The following is a 26806-nucleotide window of genomic DNA, read 5'->3' as shown; positions in this document are numbered from 1 at the left end:
TGACACATTACTCCCTCTCTCTGTGTGTTTAGTAGTTTAAAATTGTTTAATGAGCTGCTTATAGAGCTTTTTGCTTGTTTTCTGCTGTTAAAAAATTGGAGAAAAATGAAATCATGTGTAAAAAAAATATATTTGTAGGATCTCTGGTCAGCACCACATGTACCTGGTTGTTATTAATACTATATAAAGTTCCAAATCATTTTGCATTCCTTTCTTTTTTTTAATACGGGAAAAAAGATTGTTGTATATGCATGCAAGATTGCCCTTGAAAGTGCAACTTCGCTCTAGGGAAACGTAGCATTTGAGCTAAGAAATGTTTTGGGAGGAAAAGCAGCGTGTTTCCGTTTGTGCTGATTGAAAGTTCTAGGAATTTTACTCAGCAAATCTGGAAAATGCCAGATTGGAAAGATCTCCTTGTGGTTTATTGAAACCACACATTCACTTTTAATTTAGAAACTTGAAGCATTTTTCTCCTTTGTTTTCAACTAAGCAGTGCATTTTTCTGGCTATTTTAATCTTTGGGATTTGGAAGGAAATAATTTTGGGGCTACATGCAGTATTCAGTGATTGGTAACACATTTTTAGGCTTATGCTTTCTGTTCTGTGGCTAAATTTTCTCAAATCTTTTTTTCTGCAGATTTTCTTCCTATTTCTCCAGAATTTACTGATTTCATATTCAGCACCATTCTGTATTTTGTATCAGGTTTGGTTTTTGTTTTGTGTTTTGCCGCACATATAAACCTATTTTTAAAAAGTGGTTGATTTCTGGCATCTAAATCTACATATATTCAGATTTCTTAATTTAATGAAACACGCACCTCCAGATTATAAATTGAATTTTGTATTGTTGGAGGCAATGACTGATATTAAGGTGAATATTACAAATATAGCCACTGTTAGGTGTGAATATATGCTCTAGCTTTGCTATTTCCATAAAAGTCATGGAAGATATATTTAGAGCAGGAAAAATCTGTTTCATTAGTGGAAGCATTCTGCATATAGAATAATATCTTAAATTCCCCATTAGTTTCCTAATTAACAGAATAACAAGAGTTGGAAGGGATCTTGGAGGTCTTCAAGTACAAATCTTGAACAACAAAGAATTACAGGTAGTCCTCAAGTTATACCCACAATTGAGCCCAACATTTCTGTTGTTAAGTGAGACATTTGTTCAGTGAGCTTTGCCCCATTTTACGTCTTTTCTTACCACTTTTGTTAAACGAATCACTGCAGTTCTTAAATTAGTCACACAGTGTTGTTCAGTGAATCTGGTTGACTTTGCCTCTCAGAAGGCCTCAAAAAGGCATCTTATGACGACTCTGGGATAACTCAAATAGTTTCTACACACTGTAATTGCCAATGCCCTATTCATTAATACAGCACTCTGGACAGTCTCCTCCTCAGATTAACAGAGTTGAAAGGGACCTTGTAGGTCATCTAGTCCAACAAGACTCTGAAAACCATCATAAATGTCAGAGTTGTCAAGCATCCCAATGTAAATCACGTGACTATGGGGATGCTGCAGTAGTCATGGGTGTGAAAAATGGTCATGTCAGTTTTTTCTGCACCATTGTAACTTCGAAGGATCACTAAGTAAACTGTAAGTCGAGAACTACCTGTATTTAATAAACTATTCTCTTTCCTGTGCTAGCTAGTTGCTAAAATTATCAAATCATAGAGCTAAAGCAAAAACTAACCTATAAAATGAGATACCAGCTTGAAGCTTTTTTTTGGGGGGGGGGTCAATGCCTAATAAAGAGGAGCTTTTTGAGATGACACTCATTTCATTTAATCACTTTTTTGGCCTTCCTTCTTTAATCTTAAACATTACATTTTTTTTAATGCAGCGTTCTTAGTTTAGTTTAAAACTAAAAAAAAAAGTTTTAAAGATATTTTCCAGAATGAATGGAGTTAAGCCAACAATGGCAAAACTCTAGTTTTATGAAAAGATTAAAAGAGTCAAATGTTTCTAATAACATTTAGAAACAACATTCAGTATATCTTGGGCACAGCTAAAGTTGATTATTTAGTCTTCTTTATTTCGCCGGTCTGTGATGGATCATAAACTTAATACCGAACCATCATTTATGAGCTACACCATTGTCTTCGCTTCAAACATTCAAAGTACTGTGGGGATAAATGTTTTCCCCCCAAATATTTGGATAATGGCATTGTCAAGCACAGGAAATCAGGAGTCCAAGAAGTTCAAATGAATATAGATTTATTGTAAGCTAGAGCTCTCTACAAGAATCTGAACTACTAAAGGTCGCAGCAAATTGATGATAGATAAGGGTCAACAGAATTCAAGGTGGGCTGACTTAGATCTTTTGTGGTCATGAAGGGATTCCAGACTGATGCCGTGCTTGACTCTTCCCTCATTTTCAACCTGGTCTTCTTCTACAGTAGGGGTGTTAAACTTTATTTCATTGAGGGCTGCATCAGGGATGTATTTTACCTCAGGGCGGCATGGGGCGTGGTCAGCTCGACGTCACTTATCGAGGTTCTGTTTTTGACCGCAATGGACTCCTGCAGCCCTCTGTCAGATGGCTGCAGGAGAACATTGCAGCCAAAAACGGAGCCTGGGAGGGCTGCACTCTGTTTTCACTGGCAGAGGTACTGTGGGACAGTCCTTCGCTGTTTCCAGGGCCTTCCTGCAGGTCAAATCTAAGTACCCTTGAGTTTGACACCCCATAGGCACTCCTCCATTAGTGCATTTTCAACTGAGCTTTTAATGTGTGCTTTCCATATTCAAAAGTTGAATACTGGTGAAACAATGTACATATATTAATATACGTGTGTATCTATCTATCCATCCATCCATCCATCCATCCATCCATCCATCCATCCACACACAAACACAAAATACATATATCACAAACTTCTTGGTCACCCATTATCCCTGTAGATTATCTTTATTATTTATGAACAATCATCATTCAATATCTGTATGACCAATCCAGGAAATTTTAGCAAAGTAGAAACTGCATCCTTTTCATAGCTTTCTGAGGTGTACTGAAAACTTATCACACAGACTCGACATGGGTAGAGATAGACAATGATTTTGGGTTTCTTCCATCATCATCTTAGGACATCAAACTAAGAGATGTTTTAACAATAGCAATAACACTTAGATTTACAACATATACTGCTTCATATTGCTTTACAGCCCTCTCTAAGCAGTTCTCAGAGTCAGCGTATTGCCCCCAACAGTCTGGGTCCTCATTTTACTGACTTTAGAAGGATGGAAGGCTGAGTCAACCTTGAGCCTGGTGAGATTCGAGCTGCCAAATTGCAGGCATCCTAGAGAGATTTCTTAGCTCTAACTAGGTATGTTGGAGTTAAGACATATAGTTTGCTGATATTGCTTTTTGGGTTCATTAGTATATACTTTCCATTTTTATATAAATAGGAATCACAAATGTAATATAAAATGAGGTAGGGCCCATAGATGGAGATGCTGAGCCTTTTTGAATAATTGGAACAAAATAGTTTTGTTATTACAAAATGAGATCTTCTTTTTCTTACAATCAAAAGAAATCATTCATGTCTTTGAGAAATGTGCTGTTTTTTTAAATCATTCTACGGATTTTATTTCAGCATAATTTCAAGGCTTTGAAACCGAGACCATCATAAAATATAATTCTGTAGTCAGTTGCTAGATTTACCTCTAGCTTTAAGGCAATTTCTTTTAATGCGAGATATTCAGTAGCTTAATGTTACATTTCAGAATTCCGTTCTTCAGTCAAAGTTTGTGAATTTATCTTACTTTGTAATTCTAGTGGGGGATGATTATGCAGTTCAAACTTCAGTACTGAATCTGTTACAGGTGGGTTGTTGTTTTTTTCAACTGAGCATTGCAGAATCTGTGAACAGGCTGGGCTATATTCTCTTGTTAGCTGATATTCATATCTCAGTTTTAAAATAAATCATATTTTATGAGTGGGACCGGCTCTTTATATATGTTGGAGATGGATCAGACGTTTTCAGAAAAGTGACATCTTAGCTTTTCTTGTGCATGGAAATTGGAAGCTAAGCTTTCAGAATGGCATGTAGTATGTTGGGTGGGTGACTGCTAGTCAAAGCAAACTCCCTGACTATCGTATTGCAGGCACATTTTCAAAGCATGCATGTTCGCCTCGGGAATATAACTAGGGTTTTTGTTCCGCTGGCTTCTTTGATATTGCCGTAATGCTTTTGTGTGTTTATCCCTTGACAATCCCACTACCTCTCCTCCTCCTCCTCCGGAGTGCCCTGTTTCAAGGGACTAAAAAATTCTGGCTGCCTTTGGGTATGGCAAACATATAAAAATAAAAATATCAGGTGTACAACAAATTGTAAATGGAGCAGTGGACTTGAACACAGCGCAAAGAACACAGCTAAGCTGCAGTTTTCTTAGGTTAGCATTGAAGTGAAATCAAAAGGGTTTGGCAGTAAAGAGGCTTTTATATAACAGGAAGTTGGATCCAATTGTAATCAGTCATATTCAACTGCAGATTACCGAAGCTGGGTTTGAAGTTGAACTCTTAGACATCTATCAAAAAGTGTTACCTAGACAAGTGCCAATGGGATATAGACCAATGTACAGTATGTGCCTGAGGGTTTTTAAGTGGCTATCCTGTTATTCATTATTGAATCTTAACAATTTAGGATAAATTCTATGGATGTTTAGGAATACTAGACTATCATTCAAATCTAAATGTTTGCATTTCTGGTTGTTTGCAACATTCGTGCAAAATCAAAATAGCATAATAGATTAACTGTTCTTTAAAATAAAACAAAAAACAACATAAACAGAAAAGGAAGGAACATCTTTTAAATGGAGGAAAACAATCTTAGATATAACATATATTCCTATTTTTTTTAAAAAAAGAAAAAGAAATTAGCCTAATGAATGCTGACGCTCCTCAATCCTTATTCAGTTACATTGCAGTGTGTTCCCTTCGAAGCTCCAAAACATTTTGTTTTGCCTAACTTTGTGGCTATCTGAATGTCCAATCTAAGAAAGATAAGTGGAAAATTATCTTAATTAATATAACTCTTAGAGTAGGGAGCAAATGTACTGCAGTTGTTTATGATTTTAAAACATTTTCGATGAGGCTTTGATATGTTTTTGAAAGTAAGAGTTTAATACTTGGCTTTCCTTGCTGAAGTAATGTGCCTGGGAATAGGATGATTTTCTAAGAAAAAGCTTTATTATATTGAAAAGCCAAACTAATTCCCAACTAATACGGCAATTAGAGATACAAATTTTTAATGGTTAATTTTGTACAATTAAAATAATGGTGGATTTATGAAGAACAGTCCAAATCAAGGAAAGAAAATACACACAATTATGAGTATGTGAAAATATAAATATTTTTCTTTGGTACTCTTAATTCCTATTATCTCCTTAATAGACAATTTATCTTTTGAAAATTATGTTTTTGAGATGCCTTGAAGGCAGAAGATTGTGTCCTAGATTGTCAATTTATTTGATTGCCATCCTGTAAGAAGAACCCAGTATTATGCCATGTTACAATGTTTTTCTTATGCAAGCATGAAGAAACAAGTAAAAGTTTATAACTTGTTTTGGAGGGGGGGGGGCGCAGAGAGAAATCCAGTAGTATACCAGAACTCACTTTAAAATTTTGCAGATTACTAGATATGAAGAAAACAGCACCAGCAAAAATACTAAGGGTTTTTGTTTGTTTGTTTGTTTTCGCATTTTGAATTTTTTGTTTGCTTGTTTTTGTTTTTGTAATTAACCAGGTTAGAATTAATTTGGGCAATGTTTTGGTAAAAAAAAAAAAACCCTATAAACACTGAAATTAGCAGCTTCAGATTTTTTGCCCCCCTTGTTAGTCTAGAATCTCTTGCTGAACTGCTAAATTCCACGTAAAATCACAAACAGTCATACTGAAGGTGACCTGTGGATGCATTTACACCATTTAAAATTTTTGAAGGGAATTAAGGAATGGTGCAAGGCTTTATTTTACTAGTACCTGAATTTTAGCCTAAAACATACATTTAGATGTTTGTATTTTGGTTTAAATATATGCAGATCAGTCCATATCCATGGACTTTCCAGCATTGCTGAAGTTGTGAATTTAAATTGTCCAACACACGTTCTAGAAATACTAATCCAATCCATTATATCTTAGTATTACATTTTTAATATCACTTTGTCTGAGAAAGTTGAAGGTAGGCACATAACCCTGTCTCCTGTTCCTTTCATCCTTATTAAACCTTAAGAAGTACTGCAAAAGACACTGATTTAGGAGAAAATGACTTAGCTTTGAGGTTAAGTAAAGAATCTGAGCCTTCCCAATTATGGACCAGTTGGCATAGCAATTGCTACCTGAAATAAGTACCTTGGTGAGCATAGCTCCCTTATATGTCTTGTTCATGTAGGCTTCGGTTAAAATGTTTCTGCAAATCGGGTATGCTTCATACTTTATAGAGTCAACTAGGGAACTGATTTTATTTGCTACAAATCTAAGAATGGAGATAATTCCAAGCAGAGAATAATTAATAGAAACAAATAAACAAACCAAAGGGTATTTAATTTCTCCGTAACTGCTTCTTTTTGGTAGTGTAGGCATAAAGGAAATTTAAGAGTGATAGTATTGCTCATGTCTTAGTTCTGCAATTTATGTTTGCTACTTTGCCTCTGATTTAATTTAGTTTTGTTCTGTTGTTAATTTTTTTTTTAATCTTGACTCTTACCCATCCGGATTTGGAAGAGTTACATATTTATGTTCAAAAACGTTTGCACAGTATTTCAACCTTTTGTCAATCAGTCAAAAAATTTTTTTTCTGTTATATAGTACTACTGTCAACTTTGTTTTAAGCAACATTTTTAGTAATGTTCTATATAGTATAGTATAAACTATAATATAAACCCTGTTATTGCTGGTCTCATGAAAACACAAATAGCAAAGAAAACTAAAGATATCTGGTTCCGTGCTTGATCTAAAGTTAAATAACAATTTATAGAAATTCTTGCAGATTTAGGGTACTGTATATTATGTTTGCCGATTGCTTAAGATATTTTTTTTAGTATAATCACATTTCATAACATTTATACATTTGTGCTGAATATCCATATGTAGCCTTCCAGAATTTTAATGTACCTTTCTACTAAGTTTGTTTCTTTTTCTTGAAGTAGTAGAGAGCAACAAAATGGATTTTTGAGCAATTTATTATAATTTTTTTATCAGATCTTATCAGTTCTTTTTATCATCCATTAATAAAGGTTTATCACAATTATTTAACTGCTTATAAGTATGTATACCAGTTGGGCATTTCATATTTCCATATTTTAAATCTTTAATGTCAAGAAAGCATACAGATATCAAAACTCTAGATTTGTAAAATTAAAAATAATAAATGAATTCATTAGTTCCTTCACAAAATCAAATAATTACTTTGCATACTGGCTAATGCTATTTGAAATGTACTAACCAATAGAATCCTGCAGCCCATTTATAATAGCCTAAATAAATACAAATAGTCAGAAAGCCAGGTGGGGTTTTTTTTTCAGTAATGAAGTGAAATACAAACATGTTAATATTTGCTTTTATTATACTTCTGGTACCTTGTTTTTTCTGATGATAATTAAGACTTAAAATTGCTACTTTCATTTTCAGCACATCTAATAATTTAAACCAGTGTAGCCCTCATGGATATAATATATTTTATCATTTTGATCCTTGTCTATCATCTAATTGTGTACTGTAGGTTGAAAATCCTATAAGTTTTATCCTATGTCAGAATTTTGAATATTCAGCCTCTTCCGATCTGTATTTCATCTTTACTCTTATCATTTCTCCTAACTCTAGGTTAATTTTTTATTATTATTCTAGGCTAACTTTTAAAACGATCATTCAGTTTTAATTTTCTTTCTTCTCTAAAATTTATTTTTTTCTCATTTTTTACATTTTATTAATATCACTATGTGTCATTTTCTTATTGTTTAAACTGCCTAATAATTTCACCTGTCTTTTATGGAACTCTGCCTTCCAAATCTCATTTTTCTATGATTATGCTTAATCTGGTTTTACTTGGACCCCTATTGCAAATATTAATAATTAATAACTGACAATAACAAATCAAACTGAAGTCTAAATTTTCATTGCATATAGCAATGACATTGAAATCAATAAAATAATTTAAACTGCACTGTCTAAACTTTACCTTCCATTCTACCTTCAAATAGCATTTATATTATTTTTACAGTTATAAACGGTAGTGGGATTCAAGTAATTTAACAACCGGTTCTCTGCTGTAATGATTTCTCCCAACAACCAGTTTGCCAAACTGCTCAGAAAGTTAACAACCGGTTCTCTCGAAGTGGTGTGAACTGGCTGAATCCCACTACCCTTTATAAGTTCACATTTTATATATGTTGTGAATTTCACATTTGAAGTATATTCAAGAAAGATCACTATCGCAAAAATTGTAACACTTTTTAAAAATGCTCTATTGCTTTAGTCTCAATATCACATTAGTTTTTCAGCCTTATGTAAGAATATGAATATCCATCCGGATTTTGGTGGCAGATAATTCAGTTCAATGAATACATAAAATATTATGTATTCATAATTATGTATTATGTATAATTAAATTTCTTACTAGTTGTGAAAACAGTCTTCGCTATTAGCTGCCTAATAAATTCTAATAAATTGCTTTTAAAATTCCTTTCTTTTTAAATGGCTGACAATTAATACTGATTAAATTTCTGAACTCCAATGCCCTGTTCTGGCATTCTCTGGAGAATGGTACTAAGCAGCTGCAGTTTTCATGTTAATGCTTACGCTGCTGCCGCAGTTTCCGACTTTATGCAGTTCTTCAACAGGCCCACTTATGAAAACGGATCTCTGCAGCTTGCTGTGTTCCTCTTCTGTCCATCCCACCCACCCACCCCCCAAAAGTTGAAAGCTCACCTATCCATCCTCCACAGGGACCCTGTCAAATACCTCCCACATTTTAGCTCTTTGAAAAAAAGATTGCTAGGCTCCCTTTGCACAGAGTAGCTATAAGTACATAAAATTGCCTTTGTTGAGAGAAGGGCTGGCTTAATGTAGCTCGAATGGCCTTTCCTATTGTACGCAAATAGAGGTAGATAAGCACCGGCAATGCTTTTCTTTTTTAAAAAATATATGGGGGGGGGGAGATAAAGTTTACTAATGAAAGCATTCCTTCAACGTCGGTTTCAGAAATGTGTTTGGGAGCAAGTCAGCCCAGGAGTTCTATGACTCTGACACCATTGTATTTCTGGATGGAAGGTGTCAGCTTTGGAAGCCTTTTAATTGTTTTACCTAATCTACTTTAATCCAACTCGGTTCTTTCCAGATTTAGCCGAAGCTCTCCACATTACCTCTTCATCATTAGGCAGCGCTTAATTCTCTGCTTTCTTTATTTTCTCTGCCTTTACCAGATTGCTAATAGCATTTTACATTTGCTATAAGAAAATGTGCTGGTGTGGTCTATAATCCTTCCCACTCGCCCATTCAGATGCATCCAAGAATGAGTAAGTGCTCTAGACACCAAGGGGCAATAGATGTGGCAACTGGTGCTTAACATTGGAAACGTCCATTATTAGCACATTCCCAGGAAATGCTGTTCAGATTATCAGGAGGAAATGTCAGGACATTTAATAATCACCCTTCAGGAATTTAGTGTTAAGCGTAGATGCCCTTCCTCTCCACCCTCCCATTTTCTTCTGTGCTTTTGGGTTCCAAAAACAGGCACGGAAGCTACATAAAGCAATACATGCTTAAGTTCTAACATTTTGTTTGGGTGTGTTATTAAAGCCAGTGTACATTTGTCTCTCCGTATTGCACATTTATATAACTGTTATCTGGGATTGGCAGTCTTCAGGTTTTGCTTATGTAAAGTGTGTGTGTCACATATACTTTGGTTAAAATCATGTATTTATAATGGAGATTGACCCGGGGGAAATTTATTTTGACGTCTTTCATCTTTGTTTTGCAGTTAGTGCAAGTTTGCTTTGTGTGCCATTTTGGTGTATAATACACCTTTGTTGTACAGGATCTAACTTTTTTTTTTTTTTGAAGGACCTCTCAGGCTCGTTCCCTGGTATCCCCCACAAATGATTCTTAGGTGGTAGCACTAGGATTGAACTCATTCGCGTTTACTGCTTAATGGACCATCTCAGTTTAACTAAAAAGTGAAATATTTCCTACTTTGGACTGAGAAAAACCTTGTGTGTTCTGTTTTATAGTTTTGGGACAGTTGTACTGTTCTACTGCAGGGGTCCCCAAACTTGACAACTTTAAGATTTGATGACTTCAACTCCCAGAATTCTCTGGCTGGCTAGAGAATTCTGGGAGTTGAAGTCCAAAGTCTTAAAGTTGCCAAGTTTGAAGATCTCTGTTCTACAGTTTGGCTTCTTCTTGCCTGTGTCAGGGTTCCAAGTAACAACTCCCAACCAAAGAAGACTCCGAGGCTAGAAGTTCCTCAAAAGTTCCATTTTATTAGAGATATCATATTGGCACATCTGGGAAAACCCGAATCTGAAAGCTTCCAGGTTTTCCCCACCCAAAAGAAAGCCCAAGTCCCTTCCCCCTGCACCCACATGTCCATCACATGGTCCAATCAATGTGCCGTCCCAACTGGAGATGACTCCCAGTCCCGCCGCTCAAGATGCAGGCTGGATGTCCTTGACTGTCAGAGAAAAGAATGACGTTGTGGCTAGATAACCCTGCAACTCCATGCAATTCCCACCCCCCTCCCAGTTTCGCACAGCACTAAGGATGGCAGCCCTGAAGATCCAAAGAAAAAAATGGCCTCCGGGGCTGACAGGCTGTTTTTTCCCCCAATTACTCTCTTCAAAAAAAAAAAAACACGGCCTGGTAATGACTTATTAATGCTTTTGTCTCTTTTTTTTTTTTAGGGCAGCCTCGGAACTTGCAAGATCTCTGTCGAATTAAAATCCGCCAGTGTATAGGCCTTCAAAACCTCAGACTCCTTGACGAGCTACCGATTGCCAAGGTCATGAAAGACTACTTAAAACACAAATTTGATGACATCTGACAATTTGCAAGAGCTGGACAAATAAGCAGGATTAGTTTTTATTCCAGATACCTTTCAAAGGCTGGTCACCTTGCACAACGTATATCCTATGCAATTTCTGATTTTTTTGTGTGTGTTTTTTTTCCCCTGAGAAGTCAGAAGGCAGGTATACAATTCCTTTTGGGGGGCAGGCGGGCGGGCAGGTGGAGGGGGCCCTGTTTTATACCAAAATGCTAGGAGGTCTTAAATTTTTTTTTGAATTCTTGGTCCAAGTTTACAAGATTCAAGCTTTCTATACAACGTTACAAATGAGGGGGGGGGTGGAGGGGTTAGTGGGGATTGGGTTTTATTTTGCGGGGGGGGGGCGTTTTTTAAAGCATTGCTTTTAAGAATGAAGAAGGAACATTGCTTGTTCGAAAGGAAGTCTTCCCCTGTACAGCATGTGTAATATTTGCGAAGTGCTGAATGCATTCTAAACCAAATAAGGGTCGGGCTTAATAACGCTCTCTACCAGCTATTGCGATTGCATTTCTCTTATTGGTGGAGAATCCTATAGGCCAGTATTAGTGAACCTTTTCGGCACTGAGTGCCAAAACAGGAGCATGTGTGCGCCCTTTGCTCTTCCAGATTCCGGCGTACCGGCCAGCTGGTCTTCATGCATATGTGTGCTGGAAACCGGAGGAGCAGCCGCCCAGTGTACATGTGTGCATCGGGAAGATGATTTTCCGGTTTCCGGCGCACACACGTACACAGGCTGGTCTTCATGCACGCCTGGAAGACCAGGTGGCTGGTGCTCATGGTGCGCCGGAAACTGGAAGATCATCTTCCCAGTGCATGCATGTGCACCAGACAGCTGCTCTTCCAGTTTCTGGCGCTCACACAGACATGAAGACCAGCTGGCTGGTGCGCCAGAATGTGGAAGAGCAAAGGGCGATGGCTCAAGTTCCCAGAGAGATGGCTCTGTGTGCCACTTCGTTCACATGTGCCATAGGTTCTCCATCACGACTATAGGCAGATCCTTCTGTAGCAACACTGATTGGTGGATTAAGCCCCCTAGCACTATCCACACATCCACCCACACCCACACAAAAGGCCAATACGGCACCTATTTTACACTTCATTAGTACTGACAATTGATTGGATTCCACGCAGGGATGTAATTTTCTGCCCACATGGGGATTATTTATTTTTATTATTATTATTATTATTTTCAAAATCATGGCTCAGGCGTGTAAGTAGAGGGTTCAAGGTTTATTATAGACATGACGGCTCTCTGAAAACATTGCCACCTTCATTCTTTTTTTAAAAAAATTCAACTTTAGATCTTTTGCATAATTATTGTACTTCAGATGTCCCAAACGTTCCTTTGATGCCAGTATGAACGGACTGCTCTTTTTAATTAGGTTTTACACTGCTCGGATACCTTTCTGGTCTCTTTGCATCATAAAAGCATTAACTGAAAACAAATTTAATTTTAAAGCCAACATATCCTGTTTCCATATAGTGCCTGGAGTGCAATATATCTATCTGTCTTATTTTTATTTCCTGTATCACACATGTGACTTTCATACATTCCTATCCTGACCTCAAATGTGATGTTTGTTACTGTTGGAATTGCTGCTTTATAGGGGTTTTTTGTTGTTGTTTGTTTGTTTGTTATCACCACCTTCATTTCAACGATATCCGATTTCAAATACCGTAGCCCACATCTCAGCTGTCATTTCTTTTCATGCAACAGGCTAATTTGTGGTTTTCTTAGAACAAAATCCAAGCTAGCTATGTTTTTTTAATTATTTTTTAAAAAAACTGGGTCCATAATTTTTTTCTCTGACCTGACATGCTTCCAGCTGGTTTGACGCTAAACAGAGCCTTAGGCTTTTGTAAACTTCTCCTTAACATATTCAGGCCATGTGAAAACCATTCACAATTCAAAATACCTGCAAATGTGAATTATACATGCACAGATCCACAGGAAGGTCCGTAAAGCTGAGTTCATAGGCAGCATGTGAATTCTGTGCTTATAACTCACTTTTCATAGGTATGTTGAACCTCAGGTGGTCGATCATATTCAATACACAGCTAACATCACAGCTTTGCCCTTTCTGAAGACCGTATTCTCCCTGCTAGGAAAGTAATTCCTTAATAATTGCTAAAGACAATTTCTTGGTAGCTTGAAACTAATCCTTGATTGCAGCTTAGTTCTAAATGTCGGCTACTGTGAATATCTTAAAGGCGGACTCTTATTTTATGGGAGTTGAGATCATCACAGAAATGGGATTCTGAGGGTCCCTTATCAACATCCATTGATCTCAAAACTTGGAGGATTCGGATTTTAAATCAGATTTAGCTTGAATTATGTTGCAGGAACACTGCTGGTTATCATGCTTGAGTGTTTTAAAGTTTTCAGGCATACACCTAGCACCCCATGAATCAGTTTTGCCAGGTAAAATCAGTAGTTCATAAGGGCAGTATAGTATCCCTTTAGGTAAGGATTTCTCTTCTTGCTTTTAGTGGATTTTTAAGGAACAGTAATAATCAAGGGATTTGTTGCTCCTAATTTAGCCTTGGCTTTACAGAAGCGAGCGAGAAGTTGATGGCTCAGTATATAAGGTAGCAGGCGAAGAGCACTTTCCCTCCCTTAAGTACGTTCATGTTTTTTAGAAGAAAAGTGCAACAATTGCTTGAAACGGCCTATTAATTTATTTTTTTTCCTTTTAAGGTGCCATAGCCAAGTCAAGCATGCATTTGGTGTGCTAGATGTAAATGCAATGCCATAGGCAATAAGATACCCATCTTCACATTGGCAAATAGTATTGCTACATTCCAGTCTTCTGAGAAATGTTTAAGCCCTCCCATGGTTGATTTCTTACTATTTTTAGGTACTTTCAATCCAGGTCCAATCCAGAAGGAAGGAAGTTGTGAACTGGCACAACAGATTTGCAGGTCTGACTCGGTGTGCTTGATCTATTGCGTTCTCGAACATCTGAATTGTCTCTACGGATGCCGAGATCCATTATAAGATGACTTTTAATTCTGTCTTTGCTGCTGTGACTTTCGGAAAATGTATAAACGCCATGCTGATAACAAAAAGAGCTATTTAATGGAATATGTAACTCCTCTTTTTTTATTTATTCGTTTCGAGGTTCATTTTTGGGTTTCTCCCCATGTTTTATTAATACTTAGCTCATTTTTATGAAGTGCATATTGAGTTGTCGTTCTAAAAGTCCTAAATGCCACCCTTGCATGCCTTCCTGTCTGCAAAGCTGTGTTGGAAAGGTTAAAGCAAAGAGGGAAGGTTGAACTTTGGGTCCCAGTTGTATAGAGAATTAAAGCACTTGAGTTATTAAATAACTGGTTAGTTGCCCTCCCTCTTTAGTTTTAATGTTCAGGGAATTCCACAGCATGCGTACTGTGCTAATTTGAGGCTGAGAAGACAGAATGTACCACATACATGTATACCTCTGAAAACTCAACTGGATGAAAGGTTATGAAAAGTAGACTTTTAACTTATTTGATCCAACTTATTAGACTGACAATTTGAAGAGGTGTATCATAATTTATAAAAAAAGAAAATTATGAGAATCGTCTGTTAAATGTTTGGGCTTAAAATATGGGAAAAAATATATGAGCATCTGTACTAGGCCTGTTATCTCTTCTTGTATGTTTGTCAACTCTTAATGAATTTGTTTTAAAACAAAAAAACCCCCGAGATTGGCAAGCACACCAAAGAAATGGACAAGCTGATGATCATTAGGAAACCACAAACCTCATTCTTTTGAAAATAGCTAGAGTTTTTTTTGTAAATATTTATGTTTATAGATGTACAGCAGAGTGTGTTTTTCTAGATTATTTAATTATCATATTTCTAATCTATTTACAATATTAGATACCGTATTTGTTTGTTCCAAAGGCTTCTGTTTGGATTGTAATTTGTTCTCTCTCTCTCTCTCTCTTTTTTTTTTTTTTTTTTGCTTAATTCATTACTCATGCGATGAAAAACTTTGTCCTTCTGAGGACAGCATGAAAAGATAGTAGCCAAATATTTGTTAATATTCAATACTTTATACAACACCCATGCGGGAGTAACTTCAGTCCCTACACATTGTGGCTTGCAAATAAGAGGACACTCACAAAAACGCACACTTCCCAGAGAATTCCCAACTCCCCCACCCACCCCATTAAGGCCTTATTAATACAGGCTTCCAGCCCCAATTTCAGATTCTAGTTAAGATATGAACTGTGGCTTACTATAAAACCACGCTTAACAGTTGTATAGACGTAATACTAAGCTTTGGTTAACGGCTAAGAAGAAATGGGGAAGAAGAAAGACTGTAAGGAGATCAGATTCCTGAGGCTGCTTCCTAATGTACTCATCTTATTTATCAGGGAACCGGTGGTCTGCCTGAAGCTTTGAAAGTTCTCTTGAAGAAAATAGGTCATTTTTTCTGCTCCAGCAAGCTTCTGTTCGTTTCAGTCCTGTAGGACTTGAGATGGAGGCTTCCTCTGTGGTGTCTTCACATGTTTGTCAGGTTGCTACAGCGAACCAAGAGAATTTGAGACCTCAGACTGGTTTGATCAGGTCAAGTCACAACTGTCACTGTGGGAAGGATAATGTACTATTTTGTCTCCTGTTGCGTCTTCCACGCAGCTCGCTCTCTCTCTCTCTCTCTCTCTCTCCCTCCCTCCCTCCCTCCCTCCCTCCCTCCCTCTCCCTCTCCCTCTCCCTCTCTCTCTCCCTCCCTCTCCCTCCCTCTCCATGTTATCAATTTCATAATATATTTTGTTTTTCCTTTTGTAATGTAAGGCTTTCGGTTGGGTCATTTTTGAATTAAAATAATTTACCAGTTCTTTTAAAGGTGGTCCTCTCTCTCTCTTTCTCTCTCTCTCTCTCTCTCTCTCTTTATCTCCTTCCCCCCCTCTCTCTCCCTCCCTTCTGCCCTACCAATTCATTCTTTAAACATGAAGATTCTCTATTGTAAAGATGAAGAAGTGCCATCTCAGTGCCTGTCTTTTAGAAAATTACTATTTTGGATTTATGATTGAATTTGATTATTGAACACCGATTCAGCAACTATGATCATCTACTTCTGAGCTGATATTTCACCGCTATCAAAATTGTGACACTCTCAGATCTGGGAAGCACTTGTGTTCAGATAATTTTAGCAATTGAATACATGAATGGAATAAACTGACTTAAATTAGTGGTTTCAATTGACAGTATGATAAGTGAGTTCAACTACTTGATTTAAAACATGAACCATCGTTTACTAAAAGCTTTCTAATTAAAATAGTGTCCTGACATAGTTGTAATTATGAAAATACTTAAAACTCACACCCCAAAGTGAACTTTCATTCAAGATTATAGATTGGATGCAGTGGTTGCAGATTTCCAGAAAACAATATTGGACAAAGACATCACAATCTGTTTTATTTAGTTTATTTTGTCAACATAGCACAGTGATCATCATTCATTCACCGAGATTGCTAAAGTGCAAGTCAAGGTACTCTAGTACGGAAGGTAAAATATCCATGATCTGTGAGAAAGCCAGAAGCAGATTGGTACTATGGTAATTATAGTAACAAAAACGTCATTGTCAATTAAGGGGACTGGACTACAATTATAATCACACTGTCAGATAAGAGGACAACAACTGAGCAATGGTGGAGCAGTGGTTAGAATGGAGGATTGCAAGCTGACTCTGCTGACTGCCAGCAGTTCGACCCCAACTGGCTCAAGGTTGACTCAGCCTTCAATCCTTCCGAGATCGGTGAGATGAGGACCCAGATTGTTGGGGACAAGATGCTGAACTGCTTAGAGAGTCCAAGTGCTACTGCTATATCAGATCCTGGCTGCCACTATCAACCATGATTTAGGTTTGAGGAGTTCAGGAACCCAGTATGGCTGCTGCACATGAATTACTCTTAGTACATACATGTTCAGATGGTGCCTGGATCAATTCAGATTTCAGTTTAAAAGAGACTATAAACATATTGGAATTCCTCAGAGACACCAAAAAAAGTGGGTGGGGGGAGAGCATGCAAACTTTCATTTTTGATGTAGCAACTGCTCTAGAGACATATTGGAATAAACTGGGAGAAGGCTGCGAGTTCAGATCAGATACCCTTCTCTTCGCCAGCCTTAATATGCTCCAAAAGTTTTCGTCCTGCTTTACTTGTTTCCAAATCTCTATCTTTTTGCTTTCTATTTGGAACTTGCTTTCTCACTACTTCAGCTGAAAAAGCTACAGAAAAGATGATTTATTTTAAAAATTATTCCCTACTTTCCCTACAGTATTAAAAAAAAAAGTGATAACACCAGTATCCTGGCAGTCAATATGTCAACTGCTCAATATCTTTGCTAAGTAGTTCTTCAAGTTTTCCTATTTTGCAGTTCCCATCTCTTAAGCATTGTCAAGCTTACCTGAAATACTCCTAAGAATTCTCAATTGGATAATTTCTTCTACATCTCCCCCCACCCCCGATGATGTTTTTTTTAAATAGGAAATTTATATTGCTGCCTAGTTGCAGCAACTCAAGGCGGCTTACAGGAATATAAAAACCTCATATATAAAACTAATAAAATGTTAGCCTTTAATGTATCACTACAATAGAATGCACATATATAGACATACATACATACATGAGATATGCATGTATGCTTTTGTTCCTATTCATGTTAAACATTTTTTTCTAAAAAACCAAAATAACTAAACCCGAGCATATATTTAAAAAGCAAAAGCATAAAATAATGAACTAAAGAGTATCCACATTGCAAAAGAGATAATTCTGAACTCCTTAATAGAAAAAAGAGGAGGAAGCAAAATCAATTTTACACTGGTTTCTCAACTGATTGACATGTTTTGTGCCACCATTTAATACTTTCTGTGAAAGATTACTTTATGTAAAATATATTGTATTTCAAAGTGTGTTTCTGCTTTTAGTTGCCCTTTTTAAGATCTGTGAAGTATCTTCCCATATATTGGAAAAGTAATGGCATTGAAGAACAGTGGGGCTGAACTTCATTTAGTCAAGACACTGACATTCTATCCAAGGATGAGAAATTACAGATTAGATGTTTATAAAAAAAGGATTTCTGTGTTAATATTTTAGATTTTTCCTAGGCTGAAAAATATGTAGCAGATACTTTAAACTAGCATCCAATTAATAAACTTTTTTTAACATTTCTTTAAAGAGCGAGCCAGAGCTATTGTGCAAAATCAACCCTTTTTGGTTCTCTTGGCAAAATATTTACACGATTCTTACTGATTTATTAATGCTAGGCCATGCATTATGCTCTGGTTTCTATATAGTATTTCCTGTGTTCCTTTCTCAGCCAAATGCATGTTATTGTTTACAGAAACGGTAGACCTACAAGCTACTCATGAACATTTTATCCAAGTGATAGCACATTTCCTCTCATAAAAATATTTGGCTTCCATTATATAGAAATTGGTTTGTTTTCTGAGGATGAGTTTTTGAGTATGTTCCTGCTTTTTGGTGTAATTAAACTGCTGGGAGGGAGAAGTATTCTATGTTTGCAGATATAGAAACTTAGTTCAACTGTTGGGGAGCTTATAGTCCTTAAAGCAAAGATGATCGGCTAGCATCAAAAGACTTGGATTTCACATCAAGCATCCTGTAACAAATATACCAGTATTTTAAGCTTAAAAATTTTCGGCACTGAATGCCGAAAAAGAAGCTCCCACGCTCGACGGTGACGCAACCTGGAGAGGAGCTGCCCAGCACGCATGCGCAGGCTTGGAACTGGAACTTCCGGTTTCCGGCACACGCATGCACACCGAGCAGCTCCTCTTCCGGTTTCTGGCATGCATGCATGTGTGACAGTCAGCTGGCTGGCATACATAAAACGGAAGACCAACTCTTCCAGTTTCCGGCACTGCTGCGTGTGTGAAGGCCAGCTGATTGTTGCACACGCATGCGTGGTGAGTTTCCGTTTTACTACCGGTTCGCTCGTGTATGCATGCGCAGAAGCATCCGGGCGGGTTGGCGGAGCCTCCTGCCACCACCACCACTGGTTCACCCGATCCGGGACGTACCGGCAGAAACCCACCTCATGCATGCCAGAAAGCCAGAAGAGCAACAGGCGAGGCTGCACGTGTTGGGCAACATGGCTCTGCATGCCACTTCAGACATGTGTGCCATAGGTTCTCCATCACGGTCTTATAGCATTAATCATCATTTTCAGAAGACTAAGATTGAACTCAACTCTTGATCAAGAATGGGGTACAATTGTGAAGTTTTCTTGGCAACTTTTGGTTGCTCCCTTTGGTCTAGTTCTGGGCCTTCCTGGTGATGATCTGTAGAAAGACCATAGAAATACAAGGACTAACAGGGCTTAATTTTTCAAGATCAATTTTTATTTAGGTGCTGTATTAGAATCGTTCCATATTTTTACTGTTTTGATGGTATTTTTCCCCACAGTGCATTTTTTTTTTTGCATTTCTGTCACCTAAGCGTCCCCCGCTTGATTTGGCTCCCCCCCAAAAAAAATTAAGGAAGTGCGTGTAGTATTCTCTCTTGTCATAAAATAATTGCTTCCATTTTTTAGCCCATCCAAGATTCCCCAGGAAATGCTGGCAGAACACTGACTTTTTTCCCCCATAAGAGTTAAAAATATTGAAGGGCTTTGTTGTCGGTTTATTTCCAAATAGTCCCCAACATTCACGTTGCCATTTGATAGCAGCTGCGAATTGCGTTTGATGTTTACACTGTGCTGTCTACCACAACCACAAGGTTCTTTTCCTCAGTAGTCATTGCTTACAGAAAAAAACCATATTTCCAGTTATAAACTTGGTTTAAACTTAAACTTGGTTTAAACAAGGTTCAAACTGCCCCCATTAAAAATCAAATTGCCCCCCTGTGGGGTGTGGGCCCCACGTTGCAAACCACTAGTCTAGAGGTTATTTGCAAGGGGTTTATTTATCTGGTTCCGCAGGGATCTTTAAATGTTGTGATTCAGCTTTTCTCATACTTATCGTCATGTCAGTGAAATACATTGCAATAACTACTATTGTCCAGGCACCGCCTGTGTATAACCACATACTTTTTAACAGCCGATTTATATCAGGAATATTATGAAATCATTTGATATACTATGAAGATTGATCCATTTTATCTCCCAGTACTTGATAACATATCAAATAATAATGTATTATATTCCCCCCCTGGTTTCATTTACCTCTAATACGTTTTTAAACAAGCCTGACATTGTCTGACATTAACATATTTTCTATGGTAAAAGAGCTAGTTTCTCCGTAAACAATAAACATAGATTATTTTGAGGAGCTACACAAATGTTTTACACCCAATAAATTTAAACAGAATCTCCTGATTTTTTAAAGGCCTTTTTTCCTATACACTTATTGATAGATTGTGTGTCATTAAGCTGTTTTAGACTCCTACACGATTGTATAGTTAGAGTTTCCTCCACAAACTATAGGTAGTTCTCGACTTACAACAGGTCTTTTAGTGACCCCCTCGGAAGTTACAACGGCACTGAAAAATGTGACTTCTGGCCATTTTTTCACATGGATTTGCCCAGTTCTGCTTTAGGACAGAAATTAACAGGAGGAACGAATCTGCATTGTTTAAAATGCCTTTCTCCTGGTCTAATTCAAGGGGATGCTTGAAAGGGGCTGTGAGTGCTTGACGCAATCTCTATCAAACCATTTTTTATTTTTTGAAACCGGCCTTCTGGAGTGAGCTGGTATTCTGTTAATGAGAACTGATTTCAAACTCCTCTAAGTATGATCCTTCAAACTTATTCCTTAGTAGAGATGTACATAGTTCTATGGTTTCTGGAACTAACATCCATTTAGTAACTTCCTTTGCATTTTTTTTCTTCCATTTAATTTTTACCTGGGTATTTTGGTGCTCTAACCTAGTAAGGTAGGTTGAGCCAGCCCTTAGAGATTTCTGGTGTAATGTGCGAGTAAGGATTACTGAATCCTAATCACTTTCCAGTTGCGAGTCTACCTCCATCTTCTGTAAGAACTTCAGAAGGTCATATGATAGTATTTTTACTGCTCCCCTGCTCCCCGATAAGTATATTCTGCTGGGTAGTCGCCCCATGTAGAACCATTAAGGATACAAAGGCCCAAACATGCAGTCATCTGTCTTACACGCAAACCTGCCCAATTTGCTTTAGGGTCTTTAAATTGTCTAGAATGCAGGGGTTCTCCTGGTACATTCTCATCATAATGGATCTTAAATTGATTCGTGTGTGGCTTGACACCCTGTTCCCGAATTCTTTCGCCAGAGCCTTCAACGAGGCGCACGAAATCAATTGTTGTCAAGCCGCACAGCAAAACTGTCTGCAAAGGAGGGAGATTTCGTGGCTTTGTTGTGAGATTCAAAAACGAAGAACTGCCATCCACACAAACTTGATAAGCAATGGATTTTCAAGTGGATTGCCATCTGAGACCGCACTGATCAAAACGGACTGACTAAATAGTGGGAGAATTCATTTCAAGTCATCCCCTCTATATAAAGACTGGGGAATTTGTCAGAAGACCTAATAATTGCTGAAGGAGATGCTGGCGGAATTTTGTGTATGTAATCCTAGCTAAAACTGTCTCTCTTCTTGTATTCTATCTGCTTCACTTCTAATGGCAAAGGCTCCTGGAGCAAATGTTGGATGAGATGATTGAATCCCAAGTTGTAAAATTCATGCTGAGTCCAGAGAAAACCCTTACTAGGGGAATAGAGTGAAAAACATGCATTGTGATAACCGTTAAGGGAGGGGACTAAATGTACCTCTCTTTTTTTTCAGGAACTCGCAGAAGGTTATTTGAAATAGATAGTGGCTAACAAATTAGGTGACTAAGAAATAGTAACATTAAAATGTTGCTGTGTCAAGTTAAAAGTTGATCATGGTTAGCGTTGTATTGAACAAGATTGCGCTGGACAACCAGAAGCAATTAGCCCTACTCTATTGTTACTCTATTGGATGTGGTGGCTCAGTGGCTAAGATGTTGAGCTTGTCAATCAGAAGGTCAGCAGTTCAGTGATTCAAATACCTAGCACTGTGTAACGGACTGAGCTCCCGTTACTTAGCCCAGCTTCTGCCAACCTGGCAGTTTGAAAAAATGCAAGTAGAAAAATAAGGACCACCTTGGGTGGGAAGATAACAGCATTCCATGCGCCTTCGATGTTTAGTCATGCTGACCACATGATCACGGAGACGTCTTCGTACAGCGCTGGCTCTTCAGCTTAGAAACAGAGGTGAGCACTGCACCCTAGAGCCGAAAACAACTAGTACCTTTACCTTATTGTTACCTCCTTGTAACTGTAGTTCAACTCTGTATGGCACAAATAAATCACTTACTGTTCCTAAATTACTATCAGTACTTAGGGTTTTAACCGTGTAAGGGGCATACTCTTTAGATCTACATTTTCCATGCATGATTTTAATACCCCTTAGCCACATAATGTTATGATGCACCAAGTGGTATGATGGGCAAGAAGCAATGGATGGAAACTAATCAAGGAGAGAAGCAACTTAGAACTAAGAAGAAATTTCCTGACAGTTAGAACAATTAGCCAGTGGAATAACTTGCCTCCAGAAGTTTTGAATACTCCAACATTGGAAGTATTTAAGAATGGATTGGGCAACTATCTGTCTGAAATTGTATAGGGTTTCCTGCCTGAGCAGGAGGTTGGACTAAAAGACCTCCAAGGTCCCTTCCAAATCTGTAATTCTATTCTATTCTTGTTCCTGCTCTGTTCTATTGCATTGCATTGGATTATATTTTTGTGTGTATTTTGCAGAAGCTCCGTGTCAGAGCACATTAGAATTGTGACTATTTGAAATTCCCTCATTTGAACCTACTTCCATGCTTTCATTCCTGCAGGTCTCAGATATACGCAAAACATTACGTACATGAAATGGATTGGATTAGTTTGGTTTCTTTTGCCATTGGTTCAGTCTCTTCCCAACCGCCGTTTTGCATGGCTTGACGGAGCTACTGGTGAGGCAACTCCAGGAATCCACAGGGACTCCTCTGCGATGCTGAACAGATAAATGGCTGAGGTTTTCCTCATGCAATTTCCCCCATCTTTGCGGGATGAGGCACTGTGGGTACGTTGTCCCTCTTCATCGACTGGGAATGAGTACAATAATGCATTAGAAGTAGTCCATGTAATTTAATTCTCCTGCCTTATTTCCTCTAAATCAATTTCCTCATTCTCCACATTCCTCCCCTTTTCTGGGCTGTGTGGTTAGCACCAGATGATAAGTTTCTGGAAGAAAATAAATAACCAGTCAGCATTTTAATTAAATGTGATGACCCATACTTTGCGATAATAGCCTGCCTGCATAATGAACATCTCTCGGGGTTCTTTGCGTGGACTGGAAACACTGTAAGATGGCTGCTGCAAGCAGACCCATACCTCAGTAGTGAGCTTGGGAAGCTCATCCCCCCCCCCCCCGAAGCAGGGTGAGGTAGTAAAGGAATGTTTTTATTTTACCTGTTGTTTTAGTAGGAGGTATGAAGGGGCAAACAAGGCTTGCAGAGGCTCAAGGCACTCATTTGGCTCCTGAGCACATTCTCTTCAGATGGCTTTTTGTGGAATGACATGCCAGACTTATCCTGGCATAGTCCTCAAGCTGATCAAAGTTGCAATAATTGTGTGAAGCAGCTTTATGCTGCTTCATGGAGAGGTGGTTATTCCGAGAGAGAGAGAGAGGGGGGGGGGGGGGGAGAAAAAGTAGGAAGAGAAAGGAAAGATAAAAAAGAAAAGGAAGGATAAAGAAAAGTGAAAAGGGGGAGAAAGACATGAAAAGGAAAGAAAAAAGAAAGAGAAGGGAAGAAAAAATAGGAAGAGAAAGCAAAGAGAAAAAAGAAAACAAAGGCAAAGAAAAGTGAAAAGGGGGAGAAAGACGTGTAAAGGAAAGAAAGAGAAAGAAAGAAAGAAAAAGAAAGAAAGAAAAAAGGGGAGGGAAGTAAAGGGAAGAAAAAAATAAAGTAAGGAAAGATAAAAAAAGGAGTGAAAAGGCTAGAAAAAGACAGAGAGATAAAAAAAGGAAAGAAAGAAAAGAAAGAAAGAAAGACTCAAGATTTTCAGCCACTGGCTTCATACGATATAACCAGTGGTGGGATTCAACCAGTTCGCACCACTTTGGGAAAACCACTTGTTAACTTTCTGAGCAGTTTGGTGAACTGTTTGTTGAAAGAAATAATTAGGGCAGGGAACTGGTTGTTAAATTATTTGAATCCCACCACTGGATATAACCACTGAACTTGAACTCACACCATGTGCTAAGCTACACTCAAAGAATTCAAACTGACTTCAGTGGAAATGCACGAATCCAGTCTGTAAAATAAGTAGAACCCTGATGACTCTTAGGAAAAGGAAGGAAGGCCCTGACCATTTGATATGCACAGCTTTATTTGCAACCCAGATGTTCGCTGTGGACAGGCAACCCTGTTCTTTATATTTTAAGCTGGACTTGGCCAAGACAGGACTGCCTTTTGTAAAGAGAGTTTCTCTTTACAAAATGAGTTTCGGTACCCCCAGACAGTGATCGTAAGTGGAGAGCTTTCATTTAGACATGACTAACTGCCCAATGATGACATTCCATAGACAGCTCTTGAATACAGAGTTGCTTTCTTACACTCAGCCGTCCATCTCTTTTGTTTGATAGACTTAATTTGTCCTCCCTCTGCCCACCCCTTCCCCAATGCCCTGACAGCCTGCTCATTTGAAAGCCACGTCCCCCCCCCCCCATCTTCAATGCCTCTCCTGTTCTTGCCCTTTTTAATTTGGGGTATTACGCATCCTTTCTGTTTAGTCTGCAAAATCCTAGGGGCAACCTTTGCGGGGGCCAGAGTGATAAAGAAGGGTTTGTGATTGGCCTAAATGGCATCTGGGTTTTACTGTCTTCCTGGATGATGTGATGATGCATCTTTGAGAGGGCTTGGACCACTGCAAGAAAAGGCAATGAGGAGAATCCAGGATTTCTGGGTGGGTGTCGTATCAAAAGATGCATTTTAGAAACTCCCAATGGGTTGGATTTACCATTCAGTGACAATCTTAGTAAGCTTCATGCAAGCAAGCCGTTTTGCTAAAGTGCCTACCCGCATAATTTGTTCCTCTCCTCCCCTGCCCCCACTGAAATACAGGTGGTCCTTAACTTATGACTACAATGGAGCCCAAAATTTCTGCTGCTAACCGAGACAGTAGTGGTGAGTTTTGGCCCGTTTTACAACCTTTCTCACAACAGTTGTTAATTGGATTATATATCATGCCGAACCCAAATAAACTACATTATGGTTTAGTGTGTTTTTTAAAAAAACCACCGAAACCATTCTTCAACTTTTGAAGCAGTTTGGATTCACCCATGCGTCTCTCTAAACATCTCACTAACCCATATCTAGATATCCCAACATTTTTCATAAATAAATACAGGTAGTCCTCAACTTACGACCACAATTGAGCCCTAAAATTATGTTGCTAAGTGAGACAGTTGTAAATGCTCCAACACTGGAAGTTTTTAAGAAGATATTGTATAACCATTTGTCTGAAGAGGTGTTGGGTTTCCTGCCTTGGTTGGATAGAAGACCTCCAAGGTCCCTTCCAACTCTGTTATTCTGTAGATTCCACAGGTGGCAAGGGAGCTTTCCCCACCTTACGGCATTTCTTGCCACCGTTGTTAAGTGGATCACTGCAGTTAAGTTAGCAACCAGTTAAGTGACTCTGGCTTCCCCATTTGACTTTGCTTGTCAAGAAAGTCGCAAAAGGGGATCACATGACCACGGCTGCAACCGTCATAAATAGAAACCAGTTGCCAAGCACCTGAATTTTGATCACATGACCATGGGCGAATGCCGCAATGGCCATGTGACGATTGTGACTGTTTCTTCTTGGACTGTGAGAAGGTCTCCTGGCAACACTGGAAGAAGGAGCTTATCGGGTGTTGCTCATCATCTGGAACTTGATATTTACATTATGATAATAATAGAAATAGAGGAATGCGGTGGCTCATTGGCTAAGACGCTGAGCTTGTCGATCAGAAAGATTTGAATCCCTAGCACCGCGGAGCGGAGTGAGCTCCTGTTACTTGTCCCAGCTTCTGCCAACCTAGCAGTTCGAAAGCACATAAAATTGCAAGTTGAAAAATAGGGATCATGCTAGGCGCTTTGTGGGTAGGGCAGTTATATGCTCAGCATTCACCTCTGCAGGGACAGCAGTGCGATTGGTGTTTGCCAAGGCCCCATTTGGTCTTAAAACAGGAACCACAGAAGCACAGGAAGCTGGGATTTTCCATTCTGTTCTGGGTGCCTGTATCCTTGGCGTTCCCATCTCTACTACTGGAGTCTGAAATCCAGAGGGACCAGGACTGAATACTATATGCATGTTAGTAACCAGCAACAAGCCCTCTACAAGGTGGTTGGCTTCACGGGGGTGGGGGGTGGCTCTTAGCTCAGATATTTAGGGTCAGTTCATACCATCTCCAGCGGTCGCCATGGGGAGGTGCCCAAGCCGTGCAATGATGTCCCAGTTAAAAGACAGCGTTCCATGTGCCTTTGGCTTTTGGTCATGCCGGCCACATGATCATGGAGACGTCTTTGGACAGCGCTGGCTCTTCAGCTTTGAAACGGAGATGAGCACTGCCTCCTAGAGTCGGGAACAACTAGCACATATGTTTGAGGGGAACCTTTACCTTTAACTTAATAATAGAAATGTATTCGTTCTCCAACAAGTTGCGAAAGCAACATCTGTGAAACTCCCAAAGCCAAATTAGGAAGTATAGCAAGGGAAGAGTGTG

At 38.5% G+C, this 26806-nt stretch overlaps 1 protein-coding gene across 5 annotated transcripts in view; it reads left to right on the top strand.

Moving 5' to 3' along the window:
- ASB7 (ankyrin repeat and SOCS box containing 7) overlaps positions 1 to 11342 on the top strand; it is a 34593-nt gene extending 23251 nt beyond the window's left edge. For all 5 annotated transcript variants that reach the window (XM_032232861.1, XM_032232862.1, XM_032232858.1 and 2 more), the window contains one exon: positions 10898 to 11342. In XM_032232861.1, the coding sequence (XP_032088752.1) occupies positions 10898 to 11037 (140 nt within the window). In that variant the 3' untranslated portion in view covers positions 11038 to 11342. The remainder of the gene's footprint in view (positions 1 to 10897) is intronic.
- The last annotated feature ends 15464 nt before the right edge of the window (positions 11343 to 26806 follow it).

This window comes from Thamnophis elegans, chromosome 16 (assembly GCF_009769535.1).
Source record: "Thamnophis elegans isolate rThaEle1 chromosome 16, rThaEle1.pri, whole genome shotgun sequence".
Classification (NCBI taxonomy): Eukaryota; Metazoa; Chordata; class Lepidosauria; order Squamata; family Colubridae; genus Thamnophis; species Thamnophis elegans.
This window is presented reverse-complemented; position numbering and strand designations above follow the sequence as displayed.